This window comes from Manis javanica, chromosome 4 (assembly GCF_040802235.1).
Source record: "Manis javanica isolate MJ-LG chromosome 4, MJ_LKY, whole genome shotgun sequence".
In the NCBI taxonomy this organism is placed as follows: domain Eukaryota; kingdom Metazoa; phylum Chordata; class Mammalia; order Pholidota; family Manidae; genus Manis; species Manis javanica.
This window is the reverse complement of record NC_133159.1, coordinates 94,433,643-94,458,657: the sequence shown is the minus strand read 5'-3', so window position 1 is coordinate 94,458,657 and position 25,015 is coordinate 94,433,643. Positions and strand designations below refer to the sequence as shown.

General features: G+C 39.4%; 1 protein-coding gene across 5 annotated transcripts in view; it reads right to left on the bottom strand.

The window, feature by feature from the left end:
• Positions 1-3,183: 3,183 nt before the first annotated feature.
• TSPAN2 (tetraspanin 2) overlaps positions 3,184-25,015 on the bottom strand; it is a 48,315-nt gene continuing 26,483 nt past the window's right edge. For 4 of the 5 annotated variants that reach the window (XM_017661795.3, XM_017661797.3, XM_017661796.3 and 1 more), the window contains exons 3-8: positions 24,375-24,472; positions 22,993-23,067; positions 21,619-21,717; positions 20,331-20,402; positions 7,053-7,136; positions 3,184-4,494 (exon numbers count right to left, since the gene is read on the bottom strand). In XM_017661795.3, coding sequence (XP_017517284.2) covers positions 4,429-4,494; positions 7,053-7,136; positions 20,331-20,402; positions 21,619-21,717; positions 22,993-23,067; positions 24,375-24,472 — 494 coding nt within the window. In that variant the 3' untranslated portion in view covers positions 3,184-4,428. The remainder of the gene's footprint in view (positions 4,495-7,052; positions 7,137-20,330; positions 20,403-21,618; positions 21,718-22,992; positions 23,068-24,374; positions 24,473-25,015) is intronic. The other variant, XM_037020038.2, reaches the window with a different exon arrangement.

Below are 25,015 nucleotides of genomic sequence, written 5' to 3'. Positions count from 1 at the left end.
CAGCTCAGAAAGCATTACTTAAATTGGCTTCCACAACCTGCAGAGAGGAGGCTGGGCCTGGACATGGAAGTCACGGTCCTGTACCATCACGTGCCACAGAACACTAGAGGAGATACATCAGAGATGACTTATTTCCTCCTTCTGAAGGCAATCCATTTGGAATATATACATAAATTATATTAAACTATTCTTGAAGGTGGAGTTGTCCAAGACAAAGAGTCCTTAGGAGAGAGCTTAGTGATTGGCATAACCAAATATTTGCCTCAACTGGATCCAGAAACTTGGGTATATGGAAATGCTGTTTGGAGGGTATCTTGAGGTTTATTTCTCTAAGAGAAGGAGAATGAACAGAGAACTTAAAAAAAGGAAAGTGTTTGTGTAATAAGAGTAAGATAGAAACTTTGGAACATCTTCTATAGTGGTCTTAAATTCAACCTTAAGTTTCAAGGAGTCAGTTCTTGGCAGAGGAAGTTTGAGACCCAGTGCTTTAAAAAAAAGTCGCTCTTGTTCCTTATTTGACTATGAAATAGTCTACCAGTTCTTTTGTAACTAAATGGATTTGTGATCAGTGCAGCAGCAATCTCTGCTTCTCTTATGGCCAGACCCTTTAGGAGTAAGTAAGAAAAGAAATAAAAGGCATCCAAATTGGAAAGGAAAAAGTAAAACTTGCTATTTGAAGACAACATGATACTATATGTTCCACCCAAAGACTCCACCAAAAGCTCTTAGAGTAAAATGATTCAGTAAAATTGCAGTATAAAAAAATCAATATACAGAAATTTGTTGCATTTCTATACACGTATAACAGTCAGTCAGAAAGAGAAATTAAGAAAATCCTCCCATTTACCACTGCACCAAAAGAAATACCTAGGAATAAATTTAACAAAGAAATGAAAGACTTACACACTGAAAACTATAAGATATTGATGAAAGAAACTGAAAAAGACACAAATAAATGGAGAGATATTCCATGCTTAATGGATTGGAAGAATTAATACTATTAAAATGTCCATACTATCCCAATCTACAGATTTAATGCAATCCCTATCAAAGTTCCAATGGCATTTGCACAGAACTAGAACAAACAATTCTAAAATTTGTGTGTAACCACAAAGACCCTGAATAGCCAAAGCAATATTGAAAAAAAAAAGAACAAGAGGTGGAAGCATCACACTTAGTCATATCAAACTGTATTATAAACCTATAGTAATCAAAACAGTATGGTGCTGGCATAAAAACAGACACACACGTCAATGGAACAGAGTAGAAAGACCAAGAATAAACCTACACTTACATGGTCAATTAGTATATGACAAAGGAGGCAAGTACACATAATGGGAAAAAGACAGTCTCTCCAGTAAATGGTGTCAAGTCAAAGAATGAAACTTGGCCACTTTCTTACACCATCTACAAAAATAAACTCAAAATGGATTAAAGACTTGAATGTAAGACCTGAAACCATAAAACTCTTAATGAAAACACAAACATTCAGTTCATTGATAATGGTCTTGGCAATGATTTTTTGGTTTTGACACCAAAAACAAAGACAACAAAAGCAAAAATAGACAAGTAGGACGACATCAAACCAGAAAGCTTCTGTACAGCAAAGGAAACCATCAACAAAATGAAAAGGCAACCTGCTGAATGGGTGAAAATATTTGCAAATCATCTATCTGATAAGGGGTCAATACCCAATCCCCAAAACATAAAGAACTTATAACACTCAATAGCAAAAGATCAAACAATCTGATTAAAAAATGGGCAGAGAATCTAAACAGACATTTCTCTAAAGAAGATATACTGAAAAGATGCTCCACATTACTAATCATAAGGGGAATAAAAGCAATTCACAATGAAACATCACCCCACACTTTTCAGACTGGTTATTATCAAAAAGATAAAAAATAACAAGTGTTGGTGAAGATATGGAGAAAAGGGGATCCTCATACACTGTTGGTGGGAATGTAAATTGGTGCAGCCACTATGAAAAACAATATGGAGTTTCCTGAAAAAATTAAATACAGAACTATCATATCATCCAGCAATTACACTCCTGGGTATTTATCTGAAGAAAATGAAAACACCAATTTGAAGGGATATATGCATCCCTATGTTGTTCACTGCAGCATTATTTACAATAGTCAACATATGGAAACAACCTAAGTGTCCACCAATGGCTGAATGGTAAAGAAAATATGGTACATATATACAGTGTTCTAGAAAACATTTGAGTCTGATATCAAATTAGTTCTGGTAAACAGACATAACAAAGATTCATATATATGTGTGTGTGTGTGTGTGTGTGTGTGTGTATACATATACACATATACATACATTTAAGTTATATATATATATATTCAAGATATATACAAATATACCCTCACTTAGAGGTGGAATTCTCTAATTATACTCAGCACAAATTTTGGAAAATATTTACTCTCCAAAGGTGCACTTAATCATATATGGAACAGATCTCTAGTCTTCCAGTTTTAACTATGGTAGTCTTCTTTAAGGTTGTTAATTCAGATATAGAATGAAAACTCACTTTTGTTGCATCAGAGATGAATCTGAGCTAGAGGAAACCTCAGTAAGCACTTGGGCTGGTTTCCTGTCTTCAGGCAGATAGATGAACGAAAGCCACTGAGCGAGATGGACTGTTTGTTCTTTGCTTAAAAGGTTTTATTTCCAAACTACTGGGGTACATGGGGTACTATTTCATGAAGTGACTTTCTTAAAATAATCTTTCATTAGCTAAAGATGCAGTAAAGTTGCTGTGCAAAATAAAATTTTTAGCTTACTTCCAATCTAGCTTTTTTTTTAAAAAAAGAAAAGCTCTCTCCAAAGCCAGCTGAAGCAAGTAGGGCAGAAGGAGAACTGTGGCTCTGTGCAGGAGTGAGACTGTTTCAAATGGGTAAGTCTTTTCAGCGAAATGCTTTGTAAGACTTCCTGGGGAGTGCACACTTTCCTTCAATGCGCACCCAAAGACTTGTGTTCTTAGCTGTGCACAAACTCACTCGGGGGTTTCCAGAGCCCACCATACTTTTGTTTTTGTGTGGCCTTCTAAAATGTAATGAAAAAAGAAAACCATGATCTACTAAATGTACCAAGTTGTTAAAAATTGACAAATATGTCAATTTAGATCCTGAATTTGGGTTTACATACTAAAATGAAACATCAAGACCATAAAAGAACATGATTTTATTTTTTATAGGGAATCTTCAAGAATGAACATATTTCTGTTGTATGGAAGTATTTTTGTTTCTTTAGCTTGTTTTTGTTTTGTGCTCATAACTAAGAGAAGATGCTTTCCTGTGTATACTTTATTTTGGTCAAGAATGCTCATGAATTATGAAGGAATTTGTTTTATTTAAGTGCTGAAAACTGAAGCTCTTAATCTATGAAGACGGATGCTCTAGGTGCATAAATAAGAAAAATATAAAAAATTAGGAAAATATGTAAACTCAAGTTATGAGGTATTTCAAAGATACAGTGCCAGTAATTTGCAACTGCCAGATCTCTTGTTTTAGTCTTTCTATCATTACATTTTTGGAGAAACCCAGAAAAGTTTCAGATAAAAGCCCTTTTGTGGATGTAAGGGTTGTAGTAGTTCAGAGCAGAGTCATAAAAGGAAAGCAATAAAGCAATATTTAAATGTCTTTATATAAGAACAAAAATATTTCCTTAAATTTGCTTAAAGTTTTTTTTAAGTCCTAAAAACATTCACTCTTATAGGGCATGATTGTCTGAGCACTCTTTCCAGAGGGAGGTTTTTTGCTTTTAAATACTAGGAAAGTATGACTTGTTCAAATTAGATTTTCCATGCTATATTTAGTTTTACAGATGTGTTTAGTTCTAAAACTGTGGTTTTCTGTATTCTGGAGAGAGTATGTATACAGAAAAACTCCCAGGAAATCCTTACACCCCACTCAGATGCAGTCCGTTTTAACACTGCACCATGATCTCTCAGTTCCTATAGCTTATTGCTTTTGCGAACTAAAAATCCCTGAATCCTCTGTATCTAACTTTCTATGGCTAGAGTCTGAGAAACTGACCCATTATCACTTTTTCTGAATAGACAAGTTTTTAAAGTTTATCAAAGGTTTTGGATCTTTTTTTGAGAGCTAAATAGACTGTTCCTCTGACATAACAAGAATCAGAAATTTCCAGCAAATAGATTTCATTATGTATAATGCATATACCAGAAACACACAGATCACACATGAATATGTTCTCAGTCAACATACGTAGGTATTCACTCAAGCAGTAAACCAGTGCTGAGCCAAACACACATACATGTGTAAATGTACAATTAACAGCAAATTATTTTAGATCCTCCTAATGTCCTTTGAATATTAAAAATGAGCCAGGAGACAGCTCCTGAGATATCTGTATGAAAGCTCTAGACTGTAATTTCCATGTAGAAGCAGCTTACATCACATCTCGTGAGTTTCGTATTGCACAGCAAAGGACCATGCTGAATACCATGCCAAAGACCTGAAACAGAAACAACCAATTGTTAATGACTTTCAAATGACAAATACTGATAGGAAGGCAGCAAACTGCCTGAGTATCTGACTCAATTTAATAAGTAATTATAACCAATAATTATTGGTTATAAACAACATTTTTATATATGCTATTTAATTATGGCTGTACTGGTTAAAGACTTCCATGTTAACTCTGCTTAAAATGCATTCCTATTTTATTAATGCTGAAAAACAAGAAAAGGACTCTATTTCTAGCTCATAGAACAGTTCTTAATAGTTATGAAAGACTAATTACTACTAGTTTTAGAATTTTATATCTCAGGTTAAACCTAGATCTATTTTACATATTATTTACTTTGAAAAATAAATTAATAACCACTAGTTGTTAAATATACTTGTAGTTGAATAGTTTTCTATTGTTGGAAAAGCTTTGAATTTTTGCAACACTGACAACATATTAAAAAGCAGAGCATCTCCTAATTCCAGGTCCATTTTTAAGTACAAATGATGCTTCACTATTTAAATCAATAGTTTTACCAAAGCACATATTGAGGTGTTTGAGCTATGGTATTACTGATGCCTTCTACCTCTTGAATACTCTGAGAAGCCAAATACTTGGCAAAATCAATAGCCACTTATATGGTTTAAATAGGAGGATGCCAAAAGATCCTTTTTGTCCTCAATCTTCTCCCCTACAATTCTGCAGCCTGTGGAATACAATCTGTGGGTGAAAAGTTTATAAACTACTGTCAATGTTTGTTTAAAGAAATTGGTACTACAACTCTCTGGTTCTGGTTCTCTCCTCAATGACATCTTATATCAGACTAGGATCTGTAAGTGCTAAATTGAAAAAGGAGTGTATAATCAGTTATTTCGGAAGGGAAGGAATAGATTTAGGTAAGGGAAGAGCCAGAAGCAAGCTCCAAGCTTCTGGCTGACAGAACTCAGTACCAGTATGTGGCAGGGGAGACACCTAATGGACATATAGTTAACTGATTACATGATTACACTGTATGCAACTTTCACCTTAAGAAGAAAATAATGAAAGAAGTAACTCTGGGGTGCTGATTAAAGATGGCCAACAGAGGGCATTTCCCTTTACCATGATTGTAAGGTTGAATGCCACCTCATTCTCTAACTGGATCCCCCCAGAGAGACTTTTTCAGTTTCATCCTGCCACTGTCATGAGGCAGTTGTTAGGAGGGTCCATTTGATACCTGTACTATGGAGAATGTTTTCAAATATGCCTCAGAATTATCCTTGGGAAGCTGCAGAATGGCAGTCAGGCTAGCCCCAGAGCAAGTGGGGAGTGCCTGAGAGATAGATGTCTCTGGTTTGGGAGGTCCTCAGCACAGTATTTCCACCCACTGCCCCACCCCTCTGTGTTCTGAATACAGAAAAGAGGAAGGATGCTTGTGTATCCCGACAACTGCCAGTTCATTGATTTCCTTGTAATTCCCATTGCCCCTGCTTTAGCTTAGGTCATACATTAATGTACACCGAGGGATAAAGGTAATCATTATCTTAGCATTAGCTATTATCATTCAACCTCTGGATAATAGAAATCACTTCTTTACTGGTATACCTGACAACTCTTGTTTCCCTCCACCAATTTTAACCCCACATTGCACCAAAGAGAGCCTTTCTAACAACCCTCGGTGGCTCCCCTCTGTCTTAAGAATCAAAGTCCAGCCTCTCAAAAGGGCACAAAGACCTCAATGATGTGGTCCCTCACATTCTCTCCCGTGTTATCTCTTGCTACTCCTACCATACCCTTCTGCCCCTATCAATTCTTGAACACTCTTCTTTTTTTCTTTAGAAGTACTGAGCCACTTGCAGGTGCCTGGATGCACTATGTTTTACACTTTTGCACATGCTATTCTCTTTGGCTAGATTCTGGGTTTGGGAACACTCAGATTATATAGAGAGCTAGCATTTATTGAGAGCTATGTTCTAAATACTTTATATGTAACAATTCCTAGTAATACATTGTTATATGTTATTGCATTTATTCTCACAATAATCTTATGAGGTTGGTACATTAAAATCCTCATTTAGTAGATGAGGGAATTGAGGCAGAGAGAAATTAAGAAAATTCCCAAGATCCCAGGCTTTTAAGTAATGCAGTGAGGAGTTGAATCCAGACAGTGTGGTGTCAGAAACTTGTGCTATTAGTCACTATACTATACTGCCTCTGCAAATCATAGGTGAGAGAGATTAACCTGATAGATTATTTTAAATCATTAACAGTAAGAAGAGACCCAGAATTGAAAATCACTTGTCAAATTTAAGCTTGGTGGTCCTAAAATGGGAGGCTATTGTGATGATAAACTCAAGGTCATAATTAGGTTAGAGTTGAAATTTTGTGTCCTATTTTAGAGAACGTGTTTTAGCTGTTGAAGTATCTAATGAGCTTTGCTCTTAGATGCTGTCCTGTCAACAAATGTCTTTGTGTTTTATGATAAATTGCTCCTAAGATACTGCCATATCACATTTGAAGAGAAATAAGATGCAAAGCTCAATGCTTCTCAGAAAGCAAAAAAGATAAGTTCTGGAATTTCTCACCGTAAGACCTGCGATTCCAATACCGACAATTCCGATGAGCTGGAGCTTATCACTGATTATAGCCTCAATTTCATCAATGCAATTCTGTTTTGGAAAAAAAGAAGTCAGGAATAACAACTAAAGATAGGTGTCCTTTCCTTCTCTATAGATCATTCTGTAAGAGCTAATCCATATCAGCTTCTACTCATATTTAAAACCAGTCCTCTTAGAATCAATTATGGTAATCTTAAAGCAAAAATACAGTTTGGGGAAGAATATAAATCCTTTCCTTTTGGTGGAGTTTTCATATTTAGGTCAATGGCTGCTTCAGAGCCCTGAAACCTGGCTAGAAGAAGCTATTATGGGATCTGAGGCATTTAAAAATTTAGGGCCTTTTTTTTACTTTCAATAAATAAGAAAAAGTAAAATACCCCCCAAATAATAGTCCCTTGCTTTTGTATTATCATTAATAGCTTAAAAGACTTTCTAAAAAGTTGATCCAACTTGCTGTGCAAGATAGGCATTACCGAAAGATGGCGGTGTGAGAGGAGAGACAGAGGCTTCCTAAAACTGGATACAACTAGAAAATTTAATTGTTGCAACTAATCCTGAGAGAACAACAGGAAAGAAGATGGTGTCAGACTGCACACACCTGGAGAAAAGAGCAGACCTCACAGATTGGGGTAACATACCAGAGCTGTGGCTCCGCGGGACCCGAGCCCCTCCCCCACCCCAGCTCACTGTTGGGAGGAAGAGAAACAGTGCAGGGAGGGAGTGGAAGGCTTGGGACTGCTGAATACCTAGCTCCGGAGATCTGTGCTGGGAGCACAAACCTACATTTCATGGTGCTTTCATGAGACTCGCATGAATACTGGGTTGGAAAGTTAATACAGGCAGAGTTCCTGGGGTTAATACAGGGGAGACGGGGATTCTAGCTGCTTGTGGAAAGTAGGGATCCATATCCAGCTGCTCTGGGACAAAAACTTATACCTGTGTGCTTGGCCCACTGGCTCAGGCAGTGGAGACAGGCACAGCAGCTGGGAGGCGGGAAACAGCTTTCCTCCCCCCAGGTACCAGTATCGCTCCCCTGCGACCTCCGACATTGCTTCAGGGGCTGAGCAGCTCCAGAATAGAGCTTCTGGACACTAGAAGGTGCCATATACAAACATGAAACGCCAAAGGAACCTTGTCCAGAGTAAAATTATTAATACAACTCCCAAGAAAGATTTAAATGATATGGACCTTGTAACTCTTCCTGAAAGAGAGTTCAAAATAAAAATCATCAACATTCTAATGGAGGTACAGAAAGACATCCAAGAACTCAGGAATGAATTCAGGTCGGAGATCGAATCATTGAAGAACATGATGGAGGGTACTAAAAGCAGGTGGGATACGGTGGAGGAGACAATAAATGAAATAGAAATTAGAGAAGAGGAATACAAAGAAGCTGAGGCACAGAGAGAAAAAAGGATCTCTAAAAATGAAAGAATATTGAGAGAACTGTGTGACCAATATAAGTGGAACGATATTTGCATGATAGGGATACCAGAAGAAGAAGAAAGAGAGAGGGATAGAAAGTGTCTTTGAGGAGGTAGTTGCTGAAAACTTCCCCAATCTGGGGAAGGAGATAGTCTCTCAGGCTATGGAGATCCACAGATCTCCCAACACAAGGGACCCAAGGAAGACAACATCAAGACACATAGTAATTAAAATGGGAAAGATCAGGGATAAGGACAGACTATTAAAAGCAGCCAGAGGCAGAAATAAGATCACATACAAAGGAAAGCCCATCAGGCTATCATCAGACTTCTCAGCAGAAACCATACAGGCCAGAAGGGAGTGGCATGATGTATTTAATGCCATGAAGCAGAAGGGCCTGGAACCAAGATAACTTTATCTGGCAAGATTATCATTTAAATTTGAAGGAGGGGTTAAACAATTTCCAGATAAGCAAAAACTGAGAGAATTTACCTCCCACAAACCATCTCTACAGTCTATTTTGGAGGGACTGCTATAGATGGAAGTTTTCCTAGGGTTGGATAGCTGTCACCAGAGGTAGTAAAACCACGGTAGGGAGGGTGGAGCAGCTGATTGTGAGGCAAATGCAAAATTAAATTGACTATCCCCAATGTCAATCAAGGGATAGACAAAAAGTACAGAATTTGATACATAATATACAAAGAATGAAGGAGGAAGAAAAAGGAGGAGAAATAGAAAAGAACCTTTAGATTGTGTTTGTAGCAGCATACTAAGTGAGTTAAGTTAGACTCTTAGATAGTAAGGAAAGTAACCTGGAACCTTTGGTAACCACGAATCTAAAGCCTGAAATGGCAACAAGTACATACCTATTCATAATCGCCCCAAATGTAAATGGACTGAATGCATCAATCAAAAGACATAGAGTCACTGAATGGATAAAAAAAGAAGATCCATCTATATGCTGCTTACAAGAGACTCACCTCAAACCCAAAGACATGCACAGACTAAAAGTCAAGGGATGGAAAAAGATATTTCATGCAAACAATAGGGAGAAAAAAGCAGGTGTTGCAGTACTAGTATCAGACAAAATAGACTTCAAAACAAAGAAAGTAACAAGAGATAAAGAAGGACATTACATAATGATAAAGGGCTCAGTCCAACAAGAAGATATAACCATTACAAATATCTATGCACCCAATACAGGAGCATCAGCATATGTGAAACAAATACTAACAGAACTAAAGGAGGAAATAGAATGCAATGCATTCATTTTAGGAGACTTCAACACAACATTCACTCCAAAGGACAGATCCACCAGACAGAAAATAAGTAAGGACACAGAGGCACTGAACAACACACTAGAACAGATGAACCTAATAGACATCTATAGAACTCTACACTCAAAAGCAACAGGATACACATTCTTCTGAAGTGTACATGGAACATTCTCTAGAATAGACCATATACTAGGCCACAAAAAGAGCCTCAGTAGATTGAAAAAGATTGAAATTCTACCAGCCAACTTTCAGACCACAAAGGTATAAAGCTAGAAATAAATTGTACAAAGAAAGCAAAAAGGCTCACAAACACATGGAGGCTTAACAACATGCTTCTAAATAGTAAATAGATCAACAACCAAATTAAAATGGAGATCCAGCAATATATGGAAATAAATGACAACAACAACATAAAGCCCCAACTTCTGTGAGATGCAGCGAAAGCAGTCTTAAGAGGAAAGTATATGCAATCCAGGCATATTTAAAGAAGGAAGAAGAAACCCAAATGAAGTCTAACATCACAATTATCAAAATTGGAACAAGAAGAACAAATGAGGCCTAAAGTCAGCAGAAGAAGGGACATAATAAAGATCAGAGAAGAAATAAACAAAATTGAGAAGAATAAAACAACAGAAAGAATCAATGAAACCAAGAGCTGGTTCTTTGAGAAAATAAACAAAATAGATAAGCCTCTAGCCAGACTTATTAAGAGAAAAAGAGAATCAACACACATCAACAGAATCAGAAACGAGAAAGGAAACATCACGACGGACCCAAAGAAATACAGAGAATTATTAGAGACTACTATGAAAACCTATATGCTAAGAAGCTGGAAAACCTAGAAGAAATGGACAACTTCCTTGAAAAATACAATCTTCCAAGACTGACCAAGGAAGAAACACAAAATCTAAACAAACCAATTACCAGCAAAGAAATTTGAAACGGTAATTAAAAAACTACCCAAGAAAAAAAAAACCCGGGCCAGATGGATTTACCTCGGAATTTTATCAGACATACAGAGAAGATATAATACCCATTCTCCTTAAATTTTTCCAAAAAAGAGAAGAGGAGTGAATACTCCCAAACTCATTCTATGAAGCCAATATCACCCTAATACCAAAACCAGGTAAAGACCCCACCAAAAAAGAAAATTACAGACCAACATCCCTGATAAACGTAGATGCAAAAATACTCATTAAAATATTAGCAAACCGAAGTCAAAAATATATCAAAAGGATCATACACCTCAACCAAGTGGGATTCATCCCAGGGATGCAAGGATGGTACAACATTCAAAAATCCATCAACATCATCTACCATATAAACAAAGAGAAAGACAAAAACCACATGATCATCTCCATAGATGCTGAAAAAGCATTCAACAAAATTCAAGATCCATTCATGATAAAAACTCTCAGCAAAATGGGTATAGAGGGCAAGTACCTCAACATAATAAAGGCCATATATGACAAACCCACAGCCCACATCATACTGAACAGCGAGAAGCTGAAAGCTTTTCCTCTGAGATCGGGAACAAGACAGGGATGCCCACTCTCCCACTGTTATTTAACATAGTACTGGAGGTCCTAGCCATGGCAATTAGACAAAACAAAGAAATACAAGGAATTCAGATTGATTAAGAAGAATTTAAACTGTCACTATTTGCAGATGACATGATATTGTACATAAAAAACCCTAAAGACTCCACTCCAAAACTACTAGAACTGATATCGGAATACAGCAAAGTTGCAGGATACAAAATTAACACACAAAAATCTGTGGCTTTCCTATACACTAACAATGAACTAATAGAAAGAGAAATCAGGAAAACAATTCCATTCACAATTGCATCAAAAAGAATAAAATACCTAGGAATAAACCTAACCAAATAAGTGAAAGATCTATACCCTGAAAACTACAAGACACTCTTAAGAGAAATTAAAGAGGACACTAACAAATGGAAACTCATCCCATGCTCGTGGCTAGGAAGAATTAATATTGTCAAAATGGCCATCCTGCCCAAAGCAATATACAGATATGATGCAATCCCTATCAAATTACCAGCAACATTCTTCAACGAATTGGAACAAATAGTTCAAAAATTCATATGGAAACACCAAAGACCCCGAATAGCCAAAGCAATTCTGAGAAAGAATAATAAAGTGGGGCGTATCTCACTCCCCAACTACAAGCTCTACTACAAAGCAATCAAAATCTAATACAAAGCAATCTAATACAAAGCAATAGTAATCAAGATAATTTGGTACTGGCACAAGAACAGAGCCACAGACCAGTGGAACAGATTAGAGACTCCAGACATTAACCCAAACATATATGGTCAATTAATATTTGATAAAGGAGCTATGGACATGCAATGGGGAAATGACAGTCTCTTCAACAGATGGTGCTGGCAGAAGTGGACAGCTACATGTAAGAGAATGAAACTGGATCACTGTCTAAACCCATACACAAAAGTAAATTTGAAATGGATCAAAGACCTGAATGTAAGTCATGAAACCATAAAACTCTTAGAAAAAAATCATAGGCAAAAGTCTCTTGGATATAAACATTAGCGACTTCTTCACAAACATATCTCCCCAGGCAAGGAAAACAAAAGCAAAAATGAACAAGTGGGACTATATCAAGCTGAAAAGCTTCTGTACAGCCAAGGACACCATCAATAGAACAAAAAGGTACCCTACAGTATGGGAGAATATATTCGTAAATGACAGATCTGATAAAGGTTTGACATACAAAATATATAAAGAGCTCATGCACCTCAACAAACAAAAAGCAAATAATCCAATTAAAAAATGGGCAGAGGAGCTGAACAGACAGTTCTCCAAAGAAGAAATTCAGATGGCTAACAGACATATGAAAAGATGCTCCACATCACTAGTTATCAGAGAAATGCAAATTAAAACCACAATGAGATATCACTTCACACCAGTAAGGATGGCTACCATCCAAAAGACAAATAACAACAAATGTTGGCGAGGTTGTGGAGAAAGGGGAACCCTCCTACACTGCTGATGGGAATGTAAATTAGTTCAACCATTGTGGAAAGCAGTATTGGAGGTTCCTCAAAATGCTCAAAATAGACTTACCATTTGACCCAGGAATTCCACTTCTAGGAATTTACCCCAAGAATGCAGCACTCCAGTTTGAAAAAGACAGATGCACCCCTATGTTTATCGCAGCACTATTTACAATAGCCAAGAAATGGAAGCAACCTAAGTATCCATCAGTAGATGAATGGATAAAGAACATGTGGTACATATACACAATGGAATATTATTCAGCCATAAGAAGAAAACAAATTCTATAATTTGCAACAACATTAATGGAGCTAGAGGGTATTATGCTCAATGAAATAATCCAAGTGGAGAAAGACAAATACCAAATGATTTCACTCATCTGTGGAGTATAAGAACAAAGGAAAAACTGAAAGAACAAAACAGCAGCAGAATCACAGAACCCAAGAATGGACTAACAGTTACCAAAGGGAAAGAGACTGGGGAGAATGGGAGGGTAGGGAGGGATAAGGGTGGGGAAGAAGAAAGGGGGTATTATGATTAGCATGTATAATGTCGGGGGTGGGGGAAAGGGGAGGGCTGTGCAACACAGAGAAGACAAGTAGTGATTCTACAACATCTTACTATGCTGATGGACAGTGACTGTAATGGGGTTTGTGGGGGTGACTTGGGGTAGGGGAGAGCCTAGTAAACATGTTCTTCATGTAATTGTAGATTAATGATAACAAAAGAAAAAAAAATTAAACACACACATACACACACACACACACACACACAAAAAAAAAAAAAAAAAAGATAGGCATTACCTAATAAAGAGCTAAAACATCTGCACAGATTCATTTAAACAAAGGAAAGAAGCTGCGTGTTGGGAATTGGAGGACTGTTCTCTTCTCTGGTGGCTGGCCTGGGTGGGTTCCTATCCTTTCATCTGTGCCCCACAGAAACCTGTGCACGGCAGGTTCAATGTACCATTATGGATGGGGAAAACTGGACAGGGAGCAGAACAGATCAATTATAATGTAATTCATTTCTCCGGCTTCTATTTGAAGTCCTCTTAAGTATAGATGTTCTCAAATTAATTTTCTCAAATTAATTATGTTCTCAAATTAATTTTGTCCTTAGGCTGCCCCAGGTCCTTTTACTTGTCTGTGGTCAGTCCCCTCAGATACCCACAAAAGATAAAGGAAACCCTTACCACTATCCTCATTTCTCCTACCATACTGCATTCTGTCAGCAAACATATCTTGAGCATCTATCTTGCATCAGTCATTGGAATAGTATGGTGGACACGGAGATAAGAAGACATGGTTTCTTCTGCCCTCAGGAGGCTCACAGTTTAGAACATGACACAGACCCACCCACACCCCCCGAATAATTACAATACATTCTCGTAGAAGTTTGAGAACTGCTCTAATACTGACTCTTTTACTTACTGCAGAAAATGGGAATCAACCTATAGAAATTCTTCCAACCTGCCTCTCTTTCACCTATTAGCTTATATGCTCCATTATTCAGTGCTGTAGGTAGTGAGCCTGGAAAGTGAACAAGAGAAGCACACTTTTTTCTTCTTTCTCTCTCCCATAGCCAAAAAGTACCCTTCTCGGTTGAAAGTTATCCCCTTTACTGGCTCTGATCTCATTCCCTTTCAGCTCCCAGAAAGCCTGTTTTGTCAGCTGTTTTTTATTTGCTTCCTATGCATTCAATCTCTCTTTCTCTATTGACAACTCCACTCATCATAAAACATCAGGCTTATGTTCTTCAGTCTAAAACAAAACAAAATCCCCTCAATACTGTCCTCTTCTAGTTCCATCCATATCCCTTCCTTTCTTTCATAGCCGGCTTCTTTTTGTGAAAAACAAACTAACAAAACATATATTGGCTACTCAAATATAAAAGGAATATGTGCTTCTTGTTGAAATTGGGAAATACTATAGTCCCCCTTATCCAGCTTTCTTTCTGTGGTTTCAGTTAACTGTGGACAACTGTGGTCCAGAAGAAGCTCATGATCCTCCTCCTGACTTCTCATGAGAAGGTCAGTAGTAGCCTAATGTTACGTCACAGTGCCTACGTCATCCCCCTCACTTCATCTCACCACACAAACATTTCCTCACCTCACATCGTCACAAGAAGGGTGAGTACAGTACAGGAAGGTATTTTCAGAAAGAGACACCATATGCACATAACTTTTATTACAATATATTGTCTTAATTATTCTATTTTATTACTAGTTATTATTTCTATCTCTTACTGTGCCTAATTTACAAGTTAGGTTTTATCATAGGTATGTACAGGAAAAAACATAGCATATACAGGACTGGGTACTATGGTTTCAGGCATACCCTGGGGTTCTGGAACGTATCTCCTTCATAGGAGGGGGGCCTACTGTAGATGTTAAAAAAAAAGAAAATAGGGAACATTTACATTCCTATCACTAAAGATAATTACTAAAATTGTTTGTATTCTTGAATGCAAACGTACTCTCTCACTTCATTCTTTATATACAACTGTGGTTTTTAAACTTAATATTACAACTACAAAAATATCTCCTTCATTAAGAATACTTTTAAATTGTTACTTTTAATGGTAGTAAAACATTTCATCATATGATGGTACATAGTTTATTTGGAAAATTACCTATCCTTTACATATTAATGGCCTATTCAATATTTTGCTCTTATGAATAACACTGCAAAAATTCCACTGCACAAAAATCTCTGTCCACATTTCTGATTTCTTTCCTTAAAATAAATTTGAGAAGTGGAATTTCTGGATCAAAGGGCTTGAACATACTTAATCCATTAGTGTTATGATGTCAAACTGATCTCTAAAAATTTTGTACCGATTTCTCTGAAAATGCTCATTCCATATCATTTTTGCCAACACTGTATATTACTAAGAAAAAAAAAACAGCTTGGCCAATTTCATATATTAAAAAATGACATCTCTTTAATTTGCTATTATTATTTAACATTACTATTAACTGTATACACGTTTTAGACTTCATCTTTTCTGGATTTTCTATTCCTGTCCTTTGTCCAAAGCCAAACTAATTGAAAGGACACCCTCCCTCCTTACTACTCATTTTCATTCAGTATGTGAGTGCCCGCTGCCTCATTAACAAGTCATCAGTTACTTTTTTTAAATTAAGGTATTATTGAACTCACTTAGTATGCTATTACAAACACAATCTAAAGGTTCTTTTTTTTCCTCCTCCATTTTTTATATATTAGGTATCATATTCTGTACTCTTTGTCTATCCCTTGAGTGACTTTGGGGAATAGTTGATTTAATTTTGCATTTACTTAGTATTTAACTGTTCTACTTCCTTTACTGTGGTTTTATTTCCCCTGGTGACAGCTATTTAGCCTTAGGAACACTTCCATCTATAGTAGTCCCTCCAAAATATACTGTAGAGACAGTTTGTGGGAGATGAATTCTCTCAGCTTTTGCATATCTGGAAATTGTTTAATCCCTCCTTCAAATTTAAATGACAATCTTGCTGGATAGAGTATTCTTGGTTCAAGGCCCTTCTACTTCATTGCATTAAATTTATCATGCCACTCCCTTCTGGCCTGTAAGGTTTCTGCTGAAAAGTCTGGTGATAGCCTGACGTATTTTCCTTTGTATGTGATCTTTTTTCTCTCTCTGTCTGCTTTTAATAGCCTGTCCTTATCCTTGATCTTTGCCATTTTAATTATTATATGTCTTGCTGTTGTCTTCCTTGGGTCCCTTGTGTTGGGAGATCTGTGCACCTCCATGGCCTGAGAGACTATCTCCTTCCCCAGAATGAGGAAGTTTTCAGCAATTGCCTCCTCAAAGACACTTTCTATCCCTTTTTCTCTCTCTTCTTCTTCTGGTATCCCTATAATGCAAATATTGTTCCATTTGGATTGGTCACACAGTTCTCTCAATATTCTTTCATTCCTAGAGATCCTTTTTTCTCTCTGTGCCTCAGCTTCTTTGTATTCCTCTTCTCTAATTTCTATTTCATTTATCATCTCCTCCACCATATATAATCTGCTTTTAAAATCCTCCATTGTGTGCCTTAATGATTGGATTTACATCTAAGTTCACTCCTGAGTTCTTGAATATTTTTCTATACCTCCAGGAGCATGTTTATGATTTTTATTTTGAAATATCTTTCAGAAAGATTGATTAGTTCAGTCTCACTTGATGCTTTTTCTGGTGTTTGTGAGATTTTGGCTTGAACCAGGTTATGCAGTCTGGCACAGTCTTCTTTCCTGTTGCTCTTTCAGGATTAGTTGTATTAATTATATTTTTGTATTATATGTGGTTTAAGAAGGAGGTCTCTGTCTTACCTCTCATGCCACCATCTTTAAGCCCCTACTCCATCAATTATTTTTTAAAATGTTTAATCTATCAACTCTTTAGTAGCTATCTTATTGGAGCTTCTTAGACTTTCAGTTCTCCATATAAACTATCACATTTTCTGCTTCTGTGCCATTGCTTATGCTCTTCCCTCTGTAGGCTGGTGTCCTACCCTTTCCTGCCCAAAGCTTGCATAATTACGTCTCACATTTGAAGACTCAGCTGAGACATCTTTACTCCAGGCAGGGTTCCCAATCCTTCCAGCCTGTGGCCTCACCTAAGTGCCCCCTTGTGCTGTCATGGCACCTTGCACACTCTGTACATATCTGTATTCTGCACTTTATCTGTCCATCTCTTTTATTAGACTGCAAGTCCCTTGAGAGTATGAGTTTGTGTCATTCATCTTTGTATCTGCAGTGCCAGCATAAGGAAGGTAGTCAACAAATGCTGAGCTGATTTCAATGGCAGCACCTGGCCCTGGTAACCATGCCCTACTCCCTGCTGTGGGCCTCCTCACTTGTGTCTGGCTACTTTTCCTACTTTCCTTATTTGGCAACTCTTCCTTTGCCCATTCCTAAATATAGTTCCCCAGAGCTCTATCCTCATCCTTTTGTCCAAAACTAATGGATCAAATTCATATCTCATATCTACAGCTTTAATATTCCCATAAAGTACTTATGCCCACACCTCTCTCCTGAGCCACAAACCAGATTTTCCAACTGCCTATAGGACGTTTCACTTGCAAGTTCCACTGGCTCCTCAAAATCACCATGTTAATATTCACTTTCTTTTCTCCAAAATGTGCTTCTTCTTCTCTATCCCTCAGTTCAATAAATGATACCATCATCTATCAAGATGGTAAAGCCAGGAACCCAGCAGTGGATTCCTCTCTCTTCCTCATACCTAATCAGTCACCAGGTCCTGTAGATTTTACTTTCTAAATGGCCTCTTCTTTATTCCTGCCCCTCAGTCCACCTTTTTAAGAGATATTAACTGTTACCAGTTAATATCTCTTGGCTGTCAGTGAGGATGGCAGCCTTCCCCTCTGGTTTCTGCTTCAGGTCATTCACTTCCAATCAGTCCTCTATACTGCCATTACAGCAAACTCAGGAAAACTCAAATACCATCCCAGATTCTACTTTCAATGCTTTCCTAAGCACGTGGTGTGAGGTCTAAACTTCAGGCTTCACAAGAATATTCAAGACCCTTCAAGAACAGGTCCTTCCTCTTCAAAGGACTCATTTCCATGGACACTAGAGCTTCCAGTCACTCCCCACTGCTGGCAATTTCCTGGACACTTTCTCTTGCATCCATGCCTTTGTCCTATCCCCTCTACTTGGAATATCCATGCTTTTTGTTTGTTTTCTGAACTGCTATTCATCTTCCAAATTTCATGCAAAGAATCACATCAGGGAGCCTCCTGTGACCCCACAGTTGCCATGCCCCTGGCTGGGCCTGCTGTGCTCCCTCTCTGGTGGCCTTCAGTCATGTACTGCCACATGGTGGTCACAGCTCCCCTGCTGGCCTCCCCAGCCAGATGGTGAGCAGTTTGAGGGCAGTGGCTGCATCTTACTCATTTCACCCAACTTAGAAGGACTCAAAAAGTATTCAATGGGTGATTCCTGACACAAGCTGGGACTAAAATCGCATCCATCCTCTCAGCTGAATGCCTAGAAACATGGGTATCATTGTCCCCCCTCTCATATTTCCCTCATTTCCCATAATTGTACTTGCACTTTGCCCAACTGCTTCACTGAGACTGCATGGCAAATACCATTAGTGATCTCCTAAGTACCAAATCCAACAAACGATTCTGAGCCTTCATTTCCTTGTCCTCTTCCCAGCACTTGGTTTTATGGACAAACTATCTCCTCCCTTGCTTCCCAGACACCACTGTCTTTGGACTGTTCTTCAAGCACCACCTCTTTCACAGTTTTGTTCTGGCTTCTTGTCCTCAGCCTACCCCTTAAATAACCGTATTTTCAGCCTACCTCTTTCCTTATTCTACACACTCTCCCTGGGTATTCCCATCCATGCCTACAGCTTCAGCTTCAATCAATATGCTGGGATCCCTACACATGTGTCTCCAGCTCAGATTATCTATAAGTCCCATGGGCACCTAAAGGGCAAACTTGACCAAAACTGAAGCCATCATCTGCCCCCAGGATCTGCTCCTTCCTCTTCATTCATTTCTCTCTGCAAGGGGAGCCACTACCCACCCACTCTGCCTGAACCAATGTTTGAAGTCTTAAGGCTTTCTCCCTTTCATTCCCCACTCACACCCAAAACATCTTCCAGGTCTGTTGGTTCTACCCCTGAACATCTCTGAATCAGTTGCTTCCTGTCCCTCCCCACTCTTTGTAACTTGCTTTAGCCCCTTATCCTATCTTACAAGTGCCACCTAAGTGGCCTCCCTCCATTAGTCTCCAATCTATTTCTATCCATCACATCCAGCAGTCTAAATATTCTTTCTATAATGCAAAACTGATTATCTTGATCCTAAAAGCAAGGGCTAACCCAAACTTCCAGGTGTAAATCTATGCTTTTACCTGCCTCTCCAAAAATATCCCTTAGCATTCCCTCTGAACTCCCTCTTCTCCTCCACTCCTAGAGTTTCAGCCTGCCATGCCTCTATTCCTGCTGCTTTCTGGGCCTGGAATGACCTTTTTTTGTTAAGACTCAGCTTAAGGATCCCATCCTTTGAGAAGCTTTCCTAACCCCCCTGTGTCTTCACTGTACCCTGTACAGACTTGAGGCACAGCACCACCTCCCTTGACTAATCTGTGAGGCCACCAAGGAAGGGACCATGAGTTTTTCATCTTAGATGTTTCAGAACCTGCCCTGACGCACAGCAGATACATGAAGTGTTTATAAAGTGCTGTGACTTCCATGGAGAAGCGTAAGGCAACGTTATTGGGGTGGCTCCCCTGGAGAAGTGTGTGGCAGCATTCTCAGGGTGCACATCTCTGGCCCCAGTGAGCTTAATAATGACATAGCCTTTGCATCATCAGCCAGGGTACAAGGAGACTGAAACTTGGCATTGCTTCACTTATTTTACATAGAATAAAGTTGAGGCACAGAAGCTACTAGGAGAGAGCCTCCTAGAATCACACGCTCCCCCCGAGGGTAAAAACCACCTTATGCTCAGGCAGGATAGGAACCCTGGTAGAGAAGTTTACCTTGTGTCCTAGAAGCTCCTTTGGGCATGTGGGTTGGACCAGTTCAGAACTTTCTTTTCCACAGCACTGAAACTAGAGAGTCAGAAAAGAGCTTTTAGGACACATGAGGGAGAAGCAGCAGCTGCAAATCTGGGCAAGCTGTTAGGACTGGGGGTGCTGAGGCAGTGAGGCAGCTATGAGGCCTGGTCACTGTGGCCCAAACTGTCATTTCTGGAAAGAGACTGGAAAGAGTAACATAATTGTGCTAGCAAAACAAGATGTGACTTCTCTAAAGCTGTCTCAGTTTTATGATAGGAAGTGACTCAAGGCAACCCAAACAAGGCAAGAAGCAAACTGACAGTGTCTGTGTAAATTGCTGTTTTTTAGGCAGGAGTTGGGTCTTTAGATTCTTTCAGCCTGGGATTAATTTCCTGCTGAAGTTTTATGAGCTTCAGGAAGGGCTCATTAACTGTGACAGTCTGGGATAGAGAGAACTGGTGACAGCAAACCCCAGGGGCTAAAAGACCAGAGTCCTGCCTTAGGAGTGGCCCTTCAAAGACAAAGGAACCTGTGTGCTGCTGACATCCTTGGGGCAGCTGAAGCCGAACAGGATAAATGGCTGGTATCTTTCAGGACATTCCTGTGACAGTCAAGAACTGGGTTACCTGAAAACACCTGGCCCAGAAGTTCAGAGCTATTTCTCCGTATCATAGTGGTTAAGAAATCAGGATGGCTCCAGCCCATGTCCTCCCTGTGGCTACACTGTATGTTCACCGCATGTGAACTGCGTGTAGCTCTCAGCACAGCACGGACAGCACACTCCCACAGGTCTCTCCACAAAGAGAGTGTGTAGCTACCTCACAGGCTCTTTCATTTTATAAATCAGGGAGCTAAGGTTCAGGGAGGTGAGGAATTTGCTCAAGGTCACAAAGTTGTTCAGTGGTAGAACTGCAGCTAGAAATGACCTTTACTGACTTGAAGGTCACAGTAGTTTCTGTTACACCCAGCCCCACCCTTTGGGAGAACGTGGTATTTGTTTGGGCTGCTTTCTTGGTGTTCTTGTATGCGGTCTTTGTGTCTCTTTCAGACCCATGTCCTGATTGCCTCCTGCGAACTCAGTGTGTCAGGCCTCTTTCTCCTCCAAGTTCTACACATAATGCAGACTATGGCTCCAGTGAAGGCTGAAATACGGCACTGCTTCCTGGCTTTGCTGGATTTACTCTTATTTTCAATTCAGGTGATTAGAGAGACCTGGCTCATGGGTAATCTTTAGAAGATAGGACTTTAAGGAAGAAATAATGTTACTTACTGTTGAGTGGAAGGTACTGAGAGTCCCATTTCCCTTTTCTCTGTCTCTAAGGTAATCATTATATGCCTCTTCATACATGGTCTGAACATGTCGTATAGCCTGAAAAAATACCAGGAAAACCAAGGGGGCAGTGAATGGGAAGTTTCAAATATTCTCCTTTCATTAAGGAAAACCCCCTCTTCCTTACCCTACAAAAATATGGCCTTTCCCTATGTTTTTCTGTCTTTTAAGATAATTCTGCATATATGGGACAGATTATAGATTCTGCAGTTTCTAAGATAACTTTTAAAGATATAAGGATAGACTAATGAAGAAAAATATTCATAGACTAGAAAGACTTCTTAGAATGGCAGTTTTCAAACCTGAATGGACATCAGCATCAACTAGACCCCAGACTCCTGGGTTCAGCCAGGTAATCCTGAGGCACAGCCAGAATTCTTGTTACCCCACTGATTAAAAGTCCTCAAGTCTCTTCATGACATGGTTTAAAAGGTGTTCATGACCAAGGCAAATTGTTTTGGCATTCAAATATCATAAAACTTAGAGAATGCTTTTTCTAGCATAAAGGCATGTGACCCAAATCCATACAGCTCTCCCAAAGTCATAAGATCTAATCCTCTAACCTAAAAATATTACCAGCTTCTTTAGAAAAAATTCCAAAGGGGCTGAAATTTACTTATTTTATACATTTAGCATTTTTAAAAATCTAAAAATAACTTTATAGACACAGTTATTGACAGCACATGAATTTATGTGAAATATAGTAAACTTAAGACTTCATTCTTCCTCCTTTTCTTTTTCACTCCTTTCTCTGCCACAGTGTGTTTTAACCTTCTAAAAAGGTCACATTCTCTGTGGGTTCTCCTGATGACCTATTTTTGGACACTACAGTTTGAGCACAGATCTAAATAAACTGGCTTCTCAGCACACAGGTCAGGCTTTAGTCTGTGACGATGACATAGCCTCTGCTCAGGCCAAGTCTTAAGGACAAATGACAGCCCAGCCAACAAGGTAAGAATGTATGTTCTTCTCCCTCCTCCTTTCTCATGTCTTCAATAAAACCTACCCCATTTCAAATGGGATAATATTAAACTGGAGATACTTTTTAAAAAAGAAAATCATAGGCCCCTTTTATAAATTCAATGAAAGCCGTGAACAATCTCCTGAGAAAAATGTGTGCACATATAGGCATGCACACTCATTCCTACTTACGCTCAGTTCCTTATAATTCTTCTGGGTTAAAAAGTTCTGTTCAAGTGATAACTGTGGGGCTATCTGGTATCACAGTGTCACTGTGGCTATTCCCATGTCCTTTGCCATAGAGAGAACACTTTAACCATCAGTAAAAGAAATTGTTAAGTAATTTTTACTTACTACATCCTTGCCTATAAAAGCAAACACTCCAGTGGTTACTTCAGCAGCAAATATCACCAGCAGGCAGGTGAAAAACTAGAGGGGAGAAAATACTAACTGCATTAATTCAATACCTTCTCAATTTATCTGGCCTCTGATTCTACTTCCATTTGAAAAACACTAGGCAAGGCTGTTAGCCTGAATTGATCTGATGGGAAGCCCTTGCCTCATCAGTTCCCTTGTAGTTTGCTCATTCACTCATTAATTCAGCCATTGTTTATTGAGCATCTGTTGTGCACCAGGTACTGTCCATGGGGCTGGATATACAGTGTGAATAAGATGAGATCCCAGTGTCTCTACTGTCATGGCCTCATATGAGAAGGGGAAGATATGATAAATGAGTAAAGCAATAAAAAAGATAATTTCAGATGGTGACATAGAAATCACATCACCTAGAACGGTGTCGGGCACCTATGTGATCAATGAATATTTGATGAGCAAAAGAGGTTCTATAAAGATACAGCTTTAGGCCAGGAGATGGTGAGTGGGGGGGCCGGGTGCTGGGCTCGGGGAAGGTGTGCCTTGACACTGTGTAGTCTGGAGAGGCTTCTCTGAGGGGGTGGGAGTGGCGGTAGGGCTGCCCTGCTGAGCAGATTTCTGTTCTGGTCTTGGGTCTGCTCAGATCAAACCAAGTTCAGTGATGCACCAGAGGGGCAGATGTTCAGCAACTGGGAGAAGAGAGAACAGGGGGGATGGGGGATGGCACTGAGGAAATGGGTTAGAACTTTACATAGCAAGAGATCAGAAGCAGCAGCCACAGTCAAAAAGTCAAATTTGCAATGAGGAAGGAGGGGCTGCCTAATAAAATTGCTGTTCCTGATCCCCCTGTTTTCTGTCTTCTTGCCCCTCTGCTTCCTTCTTGTTTTCCTCAGGTCGCACCGGCATTCATGTACAGCGCAGTTAAGTGAAATTTTTTCTTTCTTGTTTTTTTAAATAGATGCTATTTGTTAAAATAAGCTGCAAGAGGGATGTTTTGTTAAGTTAAGCTCTGGAAAGCAATGCTTTTCTTGTAGATAACAGCCAGCACTTCTCTGCTACAGGAATCTTTTAGCTGTCTCACACTCTGTGAAATATTAAATTTTAGAGAACAATCAAAATTATCCCTCACAATTATTATGCACTTTACCTCCTAAAACATCACACTAATGACCCAATTTTTTTCATACATTCATTCCATCTGAGGTAGGGACAAAGATAATATTATTCTTATGCAAGAAATGGAGAAACCCAGACTTAGAGAGGGAGTGAGCACCAAGTCTCAGTGGGCCTGAGGAGGACCTGGCACTGGAGGCCAGGCTTCTGGCTCCCTTCGGACAGATTCCCTCCCCCGACGCCCCACTTACAGATCCAAGCACACACTGCGACTCCCGCATGGCTCCGCAGCACCCGAAGAAGCCCACGGCCATCATCAGGGCCCCTGCTCCAACCAGCACATAGAGCCCTGCAGGGAAGAGGTCCAGGGAGATGCTGACCACTCGGAGCCGCACGCTCCTGGAGCACCAGCGCCACCCCAAGTTTCCCGCAGGCAGAGCATTCAGCTGTTAACAGTAACAGGGGTAACACTTGTTAAGCGCTTGGTGAGTGCTTCAGATGCCTGACAACCTGTACTGGGATCCTAGGAGGTAGGATATACTGTTACCCCAGGTGAACAAGGCAAGTGCTGCACACAGAGGTGAAGGGAACCACTCACGGTCACAGGGCCAGCAAGGACTGAAACCACATCTGTCTCACTCCCTCAGCTCGGGCTCTCAATCATCCCCATGCCTCCTATATGCAGGCACCTTGCCTTTCAGATTTCCACCACCCCTGTAAGGTGGGCAATTACTACCATTCACATGAAATTGATGAGATTGAGTACAGAGCCAGTGTCAGACTAGGGCACACACCCCACCTTCCTAGGAGCCCCTTGGGCTCTCATGGCTCTCTGGAATCAGTGGCTGCCTGCATCTATTGAGACATTAGGGCAAAGTGTCTGGAAGGGAAA